The sequence below is a fragment of the Mobula birostris genome, chromosome 4, assembly GCF_030028105.1.
Source record: "Mobula birostris isolate sMobBir1 chromosome 4, sMobBir1.hap1, whole genome shotgun sequence".
Classification (NCBI taxonomy): Eukaryota; Metazoa; Chordata; class Chondrichthyes; order Myliobatiformes; family Myliobatidae; genus Mobula; species Mobula birostris.
In genome coordinates, this window is record NC_092373.1 from 161,417,789 (window position 1) to 161,434,632 (window position 16,844).

At 40.6% G+C, this 16,844-nt stretch overlaps 1 protein-coding gene across 4 annotated transcripts in view; it reads left to right on the forward strand.

Moving 5' to 3' along the window:
- The window catches only part of fut10 (fucosyltransferase 10), a 161,351-nt gene that overhangs the window by 38,557 nt on the left and 105,950 nt on the right, over window positions 1-16,844 (forward strand). For 3 of the 4 annotated variants that reach the window (XM_072256365.1, XM_072256369.1, XM_072256368.1), the window contains exon 3: window positions 8,575-9,410. In XM_072256365.1, the coding sequence (XP_072112466.1) occupies window positions 8,575-9,410 (836 nt within the window). Of the gene's footprint in view, window positions 1-8,574; window positions 9,411-10,990; window positions 15,659-16,844 lie in introns of those variants that run through there. The other variant, XM_072256366.1, reaches the window with a different exon arrangement.

Sequence of the window (16,844 nt, forward strand, 5' to 3'; positions counted from 1 at the left end):
GGCACCTCTATTAGAGATCCTCCTCACTTCCTCTATTCCCACTAAGGCTGTTCCCTTACTCCAAGGAAGGGCTTGCACATTCTGTATGCCTTCTTTTGCATGAGTTGCTAATTGTTTTATTATTATCACATGTGCTGAGGTACAGTAAGAGGCTTTTGTTTGCAGATCATTCCATATACGAGTACAAAAGAAAAAAAAACACGGAGTGTAAACAGTTACAGAAAAAGTACAGTGCAGGTACACAAATGTAAGGCTATAGCTAGCTAGACTGAAAGATCCAGACTTCTTTTTTAAGATATAAGAAATCTTTTAACAGCAGGATAGCTGATGTCCTTATGCCTGGTAGTAGATGTTCTCAAACTTTTGTACCTTCTGCCTGATGAGAGGAGGAGAAAAGAGAATAACTAGGGTGGGAGAAGTGGTTGATTATGTTGACTATTTTGAGACAGTGGGAAGTGTAGACAGAATCAATGGAGACATGGCTGTATCTTGTGATGGACCAGACTGTATTCACAACTCTCTGGACTTTCTTTGCAATCTTGCTCACAGCAGTTGCCATTCTTATCTGAGATACATCCAGATAGGATGCTGACTATGGGGCATCTCTTAAAATTGGTGAGGGTCATGAGGGTTATGTCAGGTTTGGTGGGATTGATGGGAACATCACTGTCTCCAAGTCCTTTGCCATCATCACTCAGAGGTAAATTGTTTGGGTCTTAATCCTGGGGCACTCTACCGAATAGCAGTATGGGAGCACCTTTGCCAGAAGGACTGTGGTAGTTGACGGTGGTATTTCACCACCAGCATCTGAGGGCAATTAGCGTTGAGCAATAGTTGCTCACCCTACCAGTTTGCTTGTAAATGAATAGAACAGCCCCATTTGGCTCTCAGGAAATAATGGGTGGCATTGTATTCAGTCCTCAAAGACAAAACCCTGGAACATTCTTTACCAAAATTGGATCTTTTTCTGTTGCATCGCTGAGAATTGTGGTTGCTGATGCATCCTGAATAAATTGTATCACCAGGAACTAATTATATATAAATTAGTGGGTGTTTAGATTGAACACAACTGTCCTGCAGGTAGATTTTGTAGATGTAGGTTTTGTAGAGCCTGTAACCCATCAGCTGCTTTCTGAGTTCAGGTCCATGATCCTCTGTAGGCAGGAGGTTGTTAACCTGAGCACAGTGCACGCTGAGCAAAGTACACACTGGCCACTGCTCAAATGCATTCAAAACTGTGGTGTGTGCTCCAAAATAAAAATTGTTAACACTTGACCTTGAAGAAATTCTGAGCTTATAATACAGAACGGGCGGCAGCTGTCAAGCTTGCTAACATTGTCAGAAAGGGTAGAGAGGAGGGAGGAAGGACACCTACCTGAGAAGCAAAATACCAGAGTCTGCCTTAGGAAGAGATTTCCAAATTCATGGCTGGTCAGTAAATTAGCTGATTTATGTCTTAAGTGTGAAAGTTAATGCAAGAACATTGAGCATTAGTCTGGTTAAGGCGCAATTGTAACTGTGAATGATTTAGCATACATCAGAGAAATTGCTCAGTTAATTAAGCTAGTTACCTTTGACATTGTGAATAATTATAAGTGTGATTAAATATCCTGCTGAATTCCCCAGCCCCCTTTCCTTAGGGAATTGTCACTTCTGCACATCTATGAATTAAGCAAGCCTCATTTTTCTCCTCATTATGCAGCTGGTTCAGGCAGTAAGACAGGCACTTTCTCTTAAGTTGGCCTTCCATTGTAGCCTCCTGAAAACGGCTGCCTCTCGAGATTTCAACTGCCTTGAAAGCCTCCTCAGTCATTATCAGAAAAGCTTCTGTCTAACCTTATACTTATTATTAACAACTGTGCAAACAAGACTCTGCAGATAATCCTTTAGTTGTGCTTTTTGCCTTTGTTTGCCTGTGAAATGTGAAGCATACAACATTGAAGTTATGTTTGCAAAGGCATTGTCACACTGAACAAAGAACAAGGTTGATTCAGCTGCTTACAACTTGAAGTGCATGTTTTTATTATTTATTCCTTCATGGGTAGGCTTTGCCAGCTAGTCCAGCAGTTATTGCCCATATCCTTCCAAAAGAAAAATCCCCACAATTTATCATGAAACCATAAAATGTTAAAAATTCAAAGCATATCAGGGAGCATTTGTGGAAAAAGAATAGTAGTTACTCTTCCAGGTCAAAGGTGTTTACAGAGCACATTCGTTTTAAGTTGCAGAGAAGGTGGGATAAGGATGAAGAGCACAATGGGAATGGCTCTGATTGCGTAAGGCTAGAGCTGCTTTGGAGAAGAACTGTTGATGCAGCTGATTGATAGATTGATGAAAAACCTATGAAAGGTGTGAGAGGCAGATCAGAGTTCTAGGAAATGCCAAGCAGAACAGATATTATCAGTGGAAAGAGTTAATATTATAGATAGATAACCTACAGCAGAGTTGGCCAGCAGTGATACAAAAAAAGTTAGTTACCTGAAAGTATTGAATTTGACATCGAGTCCACAAGGAGTATGAGGTGCTATTTCATCAAAGTTAAATTATATTTAACCACGCACATCAAGGGTGAGCTGCAGCAGAGTATTCAAGGTTAATAGTTTTCTTGCCTCTGTATCTCTGCCCTTATGTCATAATTAGTGGGTTTAGTGTTAAGAATTAGAAGTGCTTAAACAGTTGGCTGTGTTTTTTTTGCATTGAGAGTGATGAATGGGTAGAGGGAGAGCTGGTGTCTTTAGGAGCCTGTCTTCTATGGAAGTAACGACCTTCATTGTTTTGTCCAAAGCCTGTTTGAATCTTGGTGATAGATACTCTAAAATGATTGAATTGTAACTGAAAAATGGAACAAAAAAGAGAATTAAATAGGCATGTCACTGGCATAGCATTGGAGTCGACTGGTGTCTTGTTTCTTAAGAGTTGGATATAGATTTTATGCCACTAATATCAGATAGGGATTTTGAAGGATGACCGTAGCTGAGGGATTTTGTGGTAGTCCTTATCTCCCACCCTGTCCAAGCAAAATAATTGTATCTCTTAGCCAGAAAATGCCATTGCATGTTGTGAGTGTGTACTGGCACTGATATGGAAGATTTTCAGCTAATCAATGTCACCTCCGGTTCATTGTCGTTCCTCCTGGAACTGAACTTGCTTTGGTGGTGAACTGTTCCTCATTTCCCAGCACTGTAGCACATTCGGTCTTCTTAAAAATAGAGCAGAGCCAGATATTAGAAAAAAGCTTAAATGTCAACTGTGTTTTAAGTTATTGCTATTTTTAAACTTTTGTTAATATTGTTTATTTTAAAACCCTACCATTAAGAAGTAAATCTCCAAAATTGCTATTAGTGGAAAAAGTGCTTAAAGAAATAAAGCAGACTTTGAAATGTTATTGCTGCTTCCTCTCTTGGCATGAAGTTGCAGTGTATTAATAGGTGTTGTGTGTGGTTTTCTTGCCTCAAAGCCAGAGGGTTAGGGATTCAAGTCCTATTCCACAGACTGGTGAGTGAAACTCTAGGTTGACGTGAATGGTGCAGCACTTGTGGCATGACAAAGTGGCACTGCTTTCCACAGTTTGTACAACCTCAGGTTCAATCCTGACCTCTGGTGCTGTTTGTTTGCAGTTTATACATTCTCCTTATAACTATAGGAATTCCTCTGGGTGCTCTTGGTGTCTTCCCATATACCAAAAATGCGCTGGTTGGTAAGTTACCTTGGGCCCATTCTCAGTACACTAGCACCTGTGCAGGTGGAGGTTCTAATTAAGTTTCTAGTAAGTCTTTTTCTGTTGGTACATAGCTAGTGTACTGAGAATGGGCACAAGGTTAATGGTATGTTCCTTGTGTGAGATGTGGGAACATTGGGAGACCTCTAGTCTCCCTGATAACTACATCTGCATGAAGACCATGTTAGGAACGGGAGCTGTAGCTGGATGACCTTCAGCTCATGGGAAAATCTGGAGGCAATAGATAGTAGCTACAGGGGGGTAGTCATCCCTAAGTTGCGGAGGCAGGTACCCGGATGACTATCAGGAAAGGGAAAGGAAATTGGCAGTCATTGCAGGGTACCTTTGTGGCTGTTCCCCTCGATAATAAGTATCCACTTTGGATACTGCTGGGGTGGGGACAGCCTAACAGGGGGAAGCTACTGTGACCTGATCTCTGGCACTGAGTCTGTTTCTGCGGCTCAGAAGGGAGGGGTGAGAAGAGGAATGCAGTAGTGATGGTGGATTCCATAATTGGAAAAGCCGACACCAGACTCTGTGGATGTGAAAGAAACACCGGGATGATATGTTATCTCCCAGGTGCCAGGGTCAGGGATGTATCGGATTGGGTCCACAGCATTCTAAAGGGGGACGGTGAACAGCTGGAAGTAATGGTACATATTGGTACCAATGAGATTGGTAGGAAAAGGGAGGAGGTTCTGAAGAGAGAGTATAGGGAGTTAGGCAGAAAGCTGAAAAGCAGGATTCCTAGGGAAGTAATCTCTGGATTGCTGCCTGTGCCAAGCACCATTGAGGATAAGAATTGGAAGGTCTGAAAGTAGATAAGTCGCCTGGACTGGACGGGCTACGTCCCAGGGTTCTGAACGAGGTAGCTGAAGAGATTGTGGAAGCATTAGTAATGATCTTTCAACAGTCATTAGATTCTGGAATGGTTCCAGAGGATTGGAAAATTGCAAATGTCATTCCACTCTTAAAGAAAAGAAAGGCAGAAGAAAGGAAATTATAGGTGAGTTAACCTGACTTAAGTGTTTGGAAAGGTGTTGGAGTCTATTATTGAGAATGAGGTTTTAGGGTACTTGGAGGCACATGACAAAATTGTCCAAAGTCAACATGGTTTTCTAAAGGGGAAATCATGCCTGAAAAATCTGGAATTCTTTTAGAAAATAACAGGTTGGATACTCAAAGGAGAGTCAGTGGATTTTGTTTACTTGGATATTCAGAAGGCCTTAGACAAAGTGCCACACGTGAGACTGCTTAGCAAGATAAAGTGCCCATGGTATTACAGGGAAGATTGCAGCATGGATAGGAGATTGGCTGACTAGCAGAAGACAAGGAGTGGGAATAAAGGGGTCTTTTCTTCTCAGCTGCCAGTGACTAGTGATGTACTGCAGGTGTCTGTGTTGGAACTGCTTCTTTTTACGTTATATGTCAATGATTTGGATGAAGGAATTGATGGCTTTGTGGTCAAGTTTGTGGATGATAGGTGAAGGGGCAAGTAATGTTGAGGAAGCAGGGCATCTGCAGATGGACTTAAACAGATTGCGAGAACAGGCAAAGAAGTGGCAATTGGAATATACTGCAGCGAAGTGCGTGATGATGCACTTTGTTAGAAGGAATAAAGGTGTGGACTATTTTCTAAATGGGGAGAAAATTCAAAACTCAGGTGCAAGGGGATTTGGGAGTACTCATGCAGGATTCCTAAAGATTAACTTGCGAGTTGAATCAGTGATAAGAAAGGTAAATGCAACATTAGCATTCATTTCAAGGGAACTAGAATAAAAAAGGAAGGATATAATGCTGAGGCTTTCTAAGGCATTGGTCAGACTGTGCTTGGAGTATTGGGAACAGTTTTGGGCCCCTTATCTAAGAGAGGATGTGCTAGCATTGGATTGGGTCCTGAGGAGGTTCTTGAGAATGATCTTAGTAATGAACGGGTTAACGTATGAGGAGCATTTGATGGCTCTGTGTTTGTTATTGCTGGAAGAATGAGGGGGAAATCGCATGGAAGTCTATTGAATATTGAAAGACCTAGATAGAGTGGATATATTAAGGATGTTTCCTGTAGTGGGGGAATTTAGGACCAAAGGATACAGCCTCAGAATTGAGAGACGTCCATTTAGAACAGAGAGGAGGAAAATTTTCTTTAGCCAGTGGGTGGTGAATCTGGAATTCATTGCCACAGGTAGCTGTGCAGGCCAAGTTATTGGGTATATTTAAGGCAGAGATTGATAGGTTCTTGATCAATCAGTGTGTCAAAGGTTACAGGGAGAAGGCAGGAGAATGAGTTGAGAGGGATAATAAACCAACCATAATGGAATAGGGGAACAGAATCGATGGGCCGAATGTCCTTATTCTGCTCTTGCGTCTTATCTTAAGGGTCTTAATGCAGGAAAGAGGTGACATTGAGTATTATGGGCAGTGGAACATAAATCCTTGAGCCAGTCCTCATTAGGAGAATGGAGTTGGAGAGGGTCAGTAGCTTACTGTAAATATGTGCAAGAAAATGAATCTTAAGGTAGTATATGGTAACATATATGCACTTTGATACTAAATTTACTTTGAACTTAAAATTGTACTAAAGGTATAACACTAAGTCTGTGGATGTGGGTACAGAATTTATAACTCCCTATCTGTCGAGTTAACCTGGCTGAATCCTAATCCATTATACAGATATTGGATTTTTGTCTTGTCTGTGAATATTAAAATCTGGTTAGTGGATTTTATGATTGCCCTGTTGTATGTTTGATGCTGAATTACAAATGCAGGAGGAAGTGGGGTGTACTAACTTTTAAAATTTATGACTTGTGGAAGATGCAGGTTGCTTGTTCAGTGACTGTGCTAAAGAGAGGTTTTCATAAACAGAATGAAGGTTGAGCTGATCTGGTGTTTCTTCCTTCGGGAGGGAAGGATGGGAGGAGGTGGGAGGGAAGAGGCAAATAACAGTGTTTATATTAATACACAAGGGAGGAGTGAGGGCCCAGAGCCAGAGGAAATTTGTGCAGAGTAGCAGTGTATGTTCCCAGTACATGACTTACTTCCCAGTCTGTCCATTTATATGTTGTATATGTTTATAGGCTCACCCAAAACCAAATGACACACTCCACATCCTCTGTGCATGTATTAAATCCCACCCAGAACTGAACATATTCTGCATGCTTGGACATCTATCGATAGTCCTACCCATCACCCGACAGATAATTCTAATGCCAGCTCCATTTTAATGATCTCCACTGCCCTGTTTCACCAATTTCCAGGTTTTTGTTTTCAAATAAATAGATGAGGCTTGCTGATAATAGTTGGTATCTGATTCTAAACCCATGACTGCCAGTCATTGAAGCTATCTTAATTCTTAATACATATACTGCATCATGAAGGAAGGGTGTTGCAGTGTGTATAAAGCATAGGCTTGTGAGTAGAAAGCGTTTTTTGCATTTACATGGATAGAAAAAGTTTAGGGCGAAATGGGTCAAACACAAACAAATAAAACTATGTTCGATAGACATCTGATCAGCATGGACCATTTGGGCTGAAGGCTTGTTTCCAACTCTATGACTCCTGATGTATGGATTCATTGTGTGTATCTTCTCAGACTTGGTAGCGGTACCTTGTTATTTGTTGCCGTGGAGTAATTGATGGCAGGCTTCTGTCTGTCTGTGAGGACATTGGACATTAGCAAATCAGCTGAGGTTTTAAAACAATCTGATGGCATTCTGGTCATTCAAACTGGTACCCTGACACTATCTCCAAATGATTTTAAAACAGAATTCAAATTGTCATTGTGGGATTTAGAACATAAAATATAGTTCAGGTGCTTGATTACCTGTCTGATATCAGAACCACTGGGAAGATAGGTTATCAACAACCCATAAAACTTTTGAACAGTTGACCAACAACTTCAGAATGATAGGCTGCTCTAAGAGACAGTGCTTTACTGTGGTTGAGACTTGAAATAACAGAATTGTTATTACAGAGATGTAAAACACTGAAGGTGCTGAACCTGGACCAACAAGTAATCTGCTGGAGCAATTCAGTGGGTTGAGCAGGATCTGTGAGGAGCAGTGGGGAAGAGGAAATGTCAACACATTGGGATAAAATCCCGTATCAGAACTGATGCAGGCTTTTGTCCCAAAGCTTCAACAATTCCTTCCTCCCTACACAGATGCTGCTCAACTCTGATTTCTGACTGCAGGTTATTTGTTGAATTCTCATTACATTGAATTTGAGTTATTTTTTGTTAGTAATCATAAATTGAGTTAATAGAAGTTAATATTTCTAAATAAAGTTAAAACTTCTCTGCAATCCACTTGTAAAACAAATGCTCTAAAGTTATTCTATTGCGGATGTGAAGCACTGTTTGCTGTTGTTCTTGGTCAATGTAACCAGACACTAATTCAGGTCAATGCTGTTTACAGAATCTAAATGTACCATTTCTGTCCAGAGTTAGTAACTCCTTATTCCCAGTCAGTGCAGAGTCCACTGGATGGAGAGCCACACTGATATTTAATGTGTCCCAATAGTGTAATGGTTAGCATATCGCTATTACAGCACCAGCAACCTGGGTTCAATCCTACTGCTGTGTGTAAGAACTTCGTACATTCTCCCTCTGATCACATGGGTTTCCTCTGGGAGCTGTGGTTTCCTTCCACATTCCAAAGTCGTATGGGTTAGTAGGTTAATTGATCACATAAGTGTAACTGTGTGGCGCAGGTTCTTGGTTAGAAAAGCTTGTTCCTGTGCTCTATCTTTAAATTTTTAAAAATCTAATTGAATTTGCATATGTGGCTAAATTAAGTGTGTTAAGTTTACTGGCAACATTTGATGTGTTACTCTTTATTCCTCTTCTCCTATTTGAATAGGCACAGACTTTCAGATTGATAGTTTACCGCTGCCTCGGAAGCCCCAGCATGAATGGGCCTTGTTCCACGAAGAATCTCCTAAGAATAATTACAAGCTTTTCCACGAACCCACTGTCACACTATTTAATTACACCTCCACATTCAGCCGCAACTCTCATTTGCCACTGACAACCCAGTATCTGGAGAGTATCGAAGAGTTGAAGTCACGTAAATATATGCTCCCTCTGTCTGAGAAGAATCGTTTGAGGGAGCACCTGGCCCCATTGGTGTATGTCCAGTCTGATTGCGACCCTCCATCAGACCGAGACAGTTACGTACGAGAATTGATGAAATATATCCAGATAGACTCTTACGGTGAATGTCTACATAACAAAGACCTTCCAACTGGCCTGAAGGATCCAACAGCCATGGATGATGATGCATTCTACTGGATTCTTGCTCAGTACAAATTCATTCTTGCTTTTGAGAATGCTGTTTGTGATGATTACATTACTGAGAAACTGTGGAGACCATTTAAGTTAGGTGCAGTTCCAATTTACTTTGGTTCTCCAAGTGTAGCAGATTGGTTGCCCAGCAATAAAAGTGCAATACTTGTGGGAAGCTTCACACACCCCAAGGAACTAGCTGACTATATTATACAACTGGATGGTGATGATCAGAGCTACGAGGTCTTCCTCGAGTGGAAGCAGAAAGACTTAATCTCCAATGAGAAGCTGCTAACTGCCATGAAAGAACGCAAATGGGGAGTTCAAGATGTTTCCCAGGACAACTACATCGATGCCTTTGAGTGTATGGTGTGCAGTGCAGTGTGGGAAAACCTTAGAAGAAAGCAAAAGGTATGCTGTGGGATAAGGTCTCTCACTCATTGACATTGTCTGAGAGGAAAGGAAAAGGGAGTAGAAAATTTTCTTGAATGCCTTACTATTATTGTACATTCTTAATTTGATGTTTTTGACAGTTTGAAATGTGGATAGAAATCTTTTTAGGAATGTGGATAGAAGTCTACATGGAGTGGTGTTCTGCAGGGATCTGTTCTGGGATCCTTGCTCTTTGTGCTTTTATAAATGGCTTAGACAAGTAAGTGGAAGAGTGGGTTAGTAAGTCTGCAGATGACACAAAGGTTGGTATTGTGGACAGTGTAGTAGGTTGTAAAAGGGCATTGGTAGTGTGCAGAACTGGGCTGAGAAGTGGCAGATGGAGTTCAATCCTGAGAATTGCGAAGTGATATTCTTTGGAAGGTCAGTCTTGAAGGCAGAGTACAAGATTAGTGGTAGGATTCTTCACAGTGTGGAGGAACAGAGGGATCTTGTTGTCCACATACATAGGTCCCTCAGAGTTGCTGCACGACTTGATAGGATGGTTAAGAAAGCATACAGTGTATTGGCTGTTATTCATTGGGGGATTGAGTTCAAGAACCATGAGGTAATGTTGCATTTCTATAAAACTCTTGTTAGATGCCTCTTGGAATATTGTGTTCAATTCTGGTCACCTCATGATAGGAAGGATGTGGAAGCTTTAGAGAAGATGCAGAGGAGATTTACCAGGATGCTGCTGCATTAGAGAGCATGTGTTATTAGAAATGTTAAGTGAGTCTTGGTTTTTCTCTGGAGTGGAGAACGATGAGAGGCGACTTGATAAAGGTGTACAAGATGATAAGAGGCACAGATTGAATGGACAGCTAGAGACTTTTTCCCAGGGTGCCAATGGCTAATATGAGAGGGTGTTATTTTAAGATGATTGTAGGAAAGTTTGGGGGGGCAGGTGTCAGAGATAGTTTTTTTACACAGAGTAGTAAGTGCATTGAACGCCCTTACTGTTGGAGACACTCAGATAAGCAAATGGATGGAACAAAAATGGAAGGATATGTGGGAGGGAAGAATTAGATTGATGTTGGAGTAGGTTAATAGCTTGGTACAACATTGTGGGGCAAAGGCCCTGTTCTGTGCTGTACTGTTCTACGTTCTTTGTTCTAAATTCAAAGCTTTGTGATTTAGCAGTTTTTAAATGAGACTGACTTCTAGGCAGCATCAGAGGCTAGGAAAAAGTGGAGTGGATAAACAAATCCTTCATCTGTCCATTTGACAACACCAACAACTCAGCCATAAGATTCCTACTGCTTATGAAAAGACCAGTGCAGATTATTTCAAAGCTATCACAAATCCCCTTGGGATCTTCTGAAATTATCAGGTTTTAGAAGTCTCAAGTGATCCGTCATTTCAATAGGAGCCAGAATCATACCAAAGTGGGACATGCAGAAAACATATTGCTGAATGATGCTTTCATTGAAGCTTGATTTGTGTGTGTCTGAAGTGGCTTGAGCTTTCCACACATGTTGGAAACTTGACTGAGACTCTAATATTTGTTCCATTCGGCCCAGCTGACCTTTTTTCCCCCTCCTGATTTCTGTTAATCACAGGGTTTATCACCAATTGAATGGCGGGGACAAGCCAACCACCTCAGCTGTCCAAGGCCAAAGGCTTTTCCTTTCGCACCACCCTCAAACGGGGGGACACTAGTCCGAGATTTGTGGATGCCAAGCTTTGACCAATCAAAACGAGAAGCTGCAGCACTGAGGCACCTAGTGGAACTGAACCGAAACTTTACAGTGGAAACCTTCTGGAGGATGGTGTTTAGTGACTAATGACACTGAGATTAATATTTATTCTCAAAAATCACCTATTCTTCAGATTCTTTTGAGGACTGCATAAATCTAGAATAAGTGCATTCAGTGATAACAATATCTGCACAGATTTCGTATGAAATCCAACAAATAATTACTAGAGGCCATATTGTGGCTAGGTGATTATTTAGTTCAAAGTGATTTATCAGTTAGCTTCAGTCGAAATCATCTTGAAAGTAGTAGTGTTTCCTTTTGCACTGGAGATTTCCTCAATAAGAACTTTGGCACATTCCATGGGCTTTGGAAGGATGTCAATGCGAGATAAGTGTTCTGAGTATGCCCTGTTATTTTTCTGCAAGGGTTAAAAGTGATAGGAGGGTTCTGCAAGGGAATAAAAGTGATAGGAGTCTCAGAAACCTTAATTGTCAGTGCAATTAACCCACACTGTCTTGGTGAGGTTGCAGTAACAAGAACTAAATAGAAAGTCTAAATGGATTGCACACAGTTGCATATCAAGCAATACTTTTCATAAAAGCACAATTTCGACTTGAATTCACCAGCAAGTAAATGACAAAATATGAACTATGCAACAGAGACTCAAGAGTTCTCCCCTCCCTCACATTAGCTGGTGACACTCATATTTGTGCCTTTGTATATCTATAGATTTAACAATTCCAGAGCTTTCACGATTTGAGCTTATGTGAACTTCAGCTCCTGGTGATTTTTTTAGATTTTGCTATTTGGAATTGCACCCATTAGCTTTGTGGTCACTGGACTGTCTCGATTCCTAGAACTGTGACATCAGAACAAAATACTACTGGGTGTAGACAAGAATGTGAAATTGAAGTTACCATTAGATCTGCTGTGATCTCATTGAATGGGAATGAGGGGTCTAGAGGCTGAGTGGTCTACTCCTGCTCCTACTTTTTACATTATTAAAAGTTTCATCTTCATTTTTCAATTCATCAGTGGACTTTAATTACTCCTCATAACCTACAGTCCTTCCCAGACTCTTACTCTTCACCAGCACTGAACTCATCTGGAGCACCTAATTTTCCTCTCACCACCAGTGACATCTGAGGCCTTAAGTTCTTGAACTCACTACATGAGCCCTTCCACCTTTTGATACCTTCCTTCTCTTGTTCATATAGTTATATTGAAAATTGCTTCAATGAAATGCTTAGGAGTGAAACTAGAAAATGCCAAAGACTCCCAGCAGATCACGCATCATGTGTGGAAAGAGAAACCGATATCAAGTTTAAGATTAAAGACCTTTCATTAGACCCTTCTGATAAAGGGTTTTTCTGCTTGAAATGTTATTCCACAGATGCTGCCTGACCTGGTGAGTGTTCTTAGCATTATGTTTTTAATATGGATTTGTAGCATTATCTTTTTTTTATTTTTCAAACACCTAGGGGTGTTTTACAATGTTAAAGGTTCTGTTTCATTGTTGTGGTTCTGTGTCAGATGAAGACATTCTTGAATTTATTGCCCTTGTGTTACAGGAGCTTGAGTTTATTTGCAGTTTAAAACCGACTGTTGGAAGATCTCAGGTAGCATTTGTGGAGGGAAATGAACAGTCAATATTTGGGCTCAATATCATCCTCCCTGTTTGAAAATCGGTTGATTGAAATGACCTTGGGCTAGTGATGCAGTGCTTGGTTCTGATAGAATTGTTATTCTTTGAATAGTTTTGCAATATATATGAGGATGGAATGCAAACATCTTTGGTCTCTCTCTGCTGTCACTGAATATGATTGGAAAATGCAGTGGAGATGATCCAGTGTAACTGGGTGTTTAACTGCATTGGGAATGGAATCCTATGTACTGAATATTGAAAAGCCTGTTTAGAGTAAACATGGAGAGGTTGTTTCCAGGAGTGGGAGGGTGTAGCACCAGGGAGTACAGCCTCAGAATATCCCTTTAGAAAAGAGGTGAAGAAGAATTTATTTAGCCAGAGGTTGGTGAATCTGTGGAATTCATTGCATCAGGTGGCTGTGGAGGCCAAGTCATTGAGTATATTTGAAGTGGAGGTTGATAGGTTTTTGATTAGTAAGGGTATCTAAGGTTATGGAAAGAATGCAGGAGAATGCAGAATTTTTTGTGTGGGACAATAAATCAGCCATGATTGAATAGCAGAGCAGACGTAACAGGTAGAATGTTCTACAATTCTGCCCCTATGTCTTATGATCTAATGACATTTGGAATGTTTGTATAAACCATCCTTTCAGGGTTGACTGATTTCAGAGTTAATTTAATTAACGCTTTATTGGATTAACCATAGGGCCTGATTCTCTTGGGCTGGAAAGTTTGCTCTTAATGGAATCAGAAGGCAAATGCATTGTTCAAGTTCATTGTCACAGGCGTACATACCCGGGATATAAATGCCATGTAAATTAGATTTTTGCAGCAGCAGCACAGTACATTACAAATATAGCAAACATAAGTTAATATAAATTATACATAACCTACACAACACAATAAACAAAATTAACATAACACTAGTGCAAGCTGAGAGAGAAGATAAGAAATACGGTCAGTAATTTGAAATATATACATAGTATGGTTTCTGCATTCCATAGTTCAGTGATATATCTGGGGTTGAAACAGGATTGAGGGGGCGTGATAGCGGACAGTACTCCTAAAGTATAGCCTTTGACAGCCAGCACAGCAAAGAGCAGGACTCTGCCAGAAGTAAAAGCTGTCATTAATTTTTAATAGTTTCTGAGTGCCTCTTTCTTGCAGAATTACAATCGAACTAAAATGTAAAGTCAGCAATATATAAATAATTAGAAACATACAACAGAAATAATTTTTAGAGAGTAATTTATTTCCAATCATTTGCCCAGCAATTGAAATCACTGGGGTCTCAGTTACTGCTGGGGAATCCCAGCAAGATCGCTCCATTGTTGAACTAGCATATGGGTTCTAGCTGAAGATTGAACTAAAGGATTTAGCATTCAAACCTGTCACCTGGACTTAATGTTTAGCAGTACATGCAAGGAAGTTGGGGTCTTAGGCCTCTTTTGATGATCATATGCCTAAAGTTTGCCAGTAGTGGTTGTTTGTCTCAAGATAGTCTGCCATACACCCCATTTTTGAACAGCAGGGGTTAAATTTAACCAGACTGCATGAGTGAATCTAATGATTTATAATTAGGACAGAATGTGATGATATCAATTCTTCATACTACATAAGTTGCAGTGAGAGACACATGTAATTTACTCAGCCACTATTGTGTGTAAGTGACAACATGAACAGCCATGTCTCCTTTTCAACACTCCCTGTCATTTTCATTGTCATTGTCTCTGCTCATACTCCGGCCATTATATTGCAGGCTGTTATCCTCTATTGCCATGCTTTAACACAGCCATTCTCAGCGGGGGCCATATGGCGTCCTTGGGGGCCCTGGCAAATTTGAAGGGGGCCACCGACTGAAAACTGTGAGAAGGGGAGCCCCAAGGGTTTATGGGGGCCCTGGTAACTGAACCGATGAAATACCCAAGCAGCAACCTTCATTGGAATCAATAGTTTCCCTCCTATTTATAATGTCTTTCCAACACACCGTTTGAATTTGGCGCACCTGGTAAATTCATTGCTAAAGCTCCTCCCACACAGCCTCACTTCAGAGTCAGTCGCGAATCAGACTGCACCGGGTCAACATATTCAATCAAGGCTTCTCACATCCATTATTGTCATACTTCATTCTCCGAAGATCAGCGTGTCTAGCTAAGCCTTTTTTAGCCTCGTAACTTTAAAGTATATGTTTTTGGATATATTATACGTTAAGGTAGGTTGTGAAAAGTGTTTATTACTGCATATGAAGTCACTGAAAAAAAAATCCCTGGCTCTGGGTGACAGCATTTTTTGTCAGTAATGTATCTGTATTTCGCGCACTTATTATTTTCAGAAATAATTCTACCCATGAGTTCCTTGGCGGAAAAAAAGTGTGGGCAGTATTCAGTGGAATACTTATCGTATGGTTTCATCGCATCTCCGCAAAATCTTTGCCCATGTGTTTGTACTGTATAACCACATTGTCAAATGAAAGCATGAGGCCAAGCAAATTGAAAAAACATTTGGATACCTTGCATCCAGAGAAGAAGGATAAACACTTAGATTTCTTCAAAAACCTTTGACAGAAGGCCAATGCTGAAACAAATGCTTACTCAAGCATCACAGAAATTAAAGAAGGGTCTTGTTGCATCATACAAAATTAGTAAACTGCTAAAACTGGAAATGCTTACAACATTGGTGAGTCACTTATCCTGCCTTCAGTGTCCATAATAATATCTGATGTCATGAATTTGAGTGCCAAAGAAACAATTCAGACAATTCCTTTGAGTAATTCTCCTGTTGCCAGAAGAATCGATGAGATGGCACGGGACATTACAATCCAAGAAAGTCTCTTTACAATTAGACAAAGCTACTTTACAAGATAACGAGCAACACACATCAAAGTTGCTGGTGAATGCAGCAGGCCAGGCAGCATCTCTAGGAAGAGGTACAGTTGACGTTTCAGGTGGAGACCCTTCGTCAGGACTGATGAAGGGGATCGGCCTGAAACGTCGACTGTACCTCAACTACTAGAGGTGCTACCTGGCCTGCTGTGTTCACCAGCAACTTTGATGTGTGTTGCTTGAGTTTCCAGCATCTGCAGAATTCCTCTTGTTTACAAGATAATGAAGCTGTTCTCATGGCTTATGTGATATTCTGGAATAGAAACAAACTGATGGAAGAGATGTTGTTTGCCAGGAGGATTAAAACAGATACTAAGGGACTGTCTATTTTTGAAGAAGTCAAAAGTTACTTAAGCGAGAACAATATTCCAATAGAGAATATAATTGCTTGTGCAACTGATGGTGCCGTTTCTATGGTTGGTCGATACAGAGGATTCATTGCCCATTTAAAAAGAGTTTCCTTGACAAAATCCAGGAACAGAATTGATATCGCAACAAGAGGTGACCTCCAACTGTCATTGTCTAATTTGGAGCCTGATATCATGAAACTTGCAGAAAAGCACAAAGCTCAAGGATCGCATTAGGCCTGATAGATGTTTAATTTCATACAGTCTTTTTTAAAGTTTTTTCCAGTAAGTCAGGATGTTCTTGATGTTCAGTAATAAATTATTTTCTGTCTTATCTGTTCGTGTTGTATCCCTGTTTGAAAGGGGGGCCCTGGAACCTGAGAAGAGCTCCTAAGGGGGCCGTGGCCAAAAAACGGTTGAGAACCTGAAAGTACCTGTTATGTGAATTTTCTAAGTCAGCACAAAGAGATGACCCACATTTGTGATGAGCAGCCATTGTGGTGAGATAGCCGCAGAACAGATTAAAAGTGATTTCTGTTGAAACTCAATTTAGGACAATGTCTGGGTATGCACACTTTAACAAATTGAAATACCTTTACTGGGAAATGGATCTATGGCCTTAGCACTACATACCTAGCACATTGTGCTCTACATCGTTGAAGTATTCCATTGAAATCAGTGATTCTGACCAGTGATGAATTTCTGAGGAAAAGTCCACTATATAATTCTGTTCCACTACTCTATTAGGTTATTCTGAATACAAAAACGTCTTCACAAATCTCTTATTGGGTAGCACAGTCCCATAGCAATTAGTGTAATGTTATTACGGTGCCAGCTGCTTGG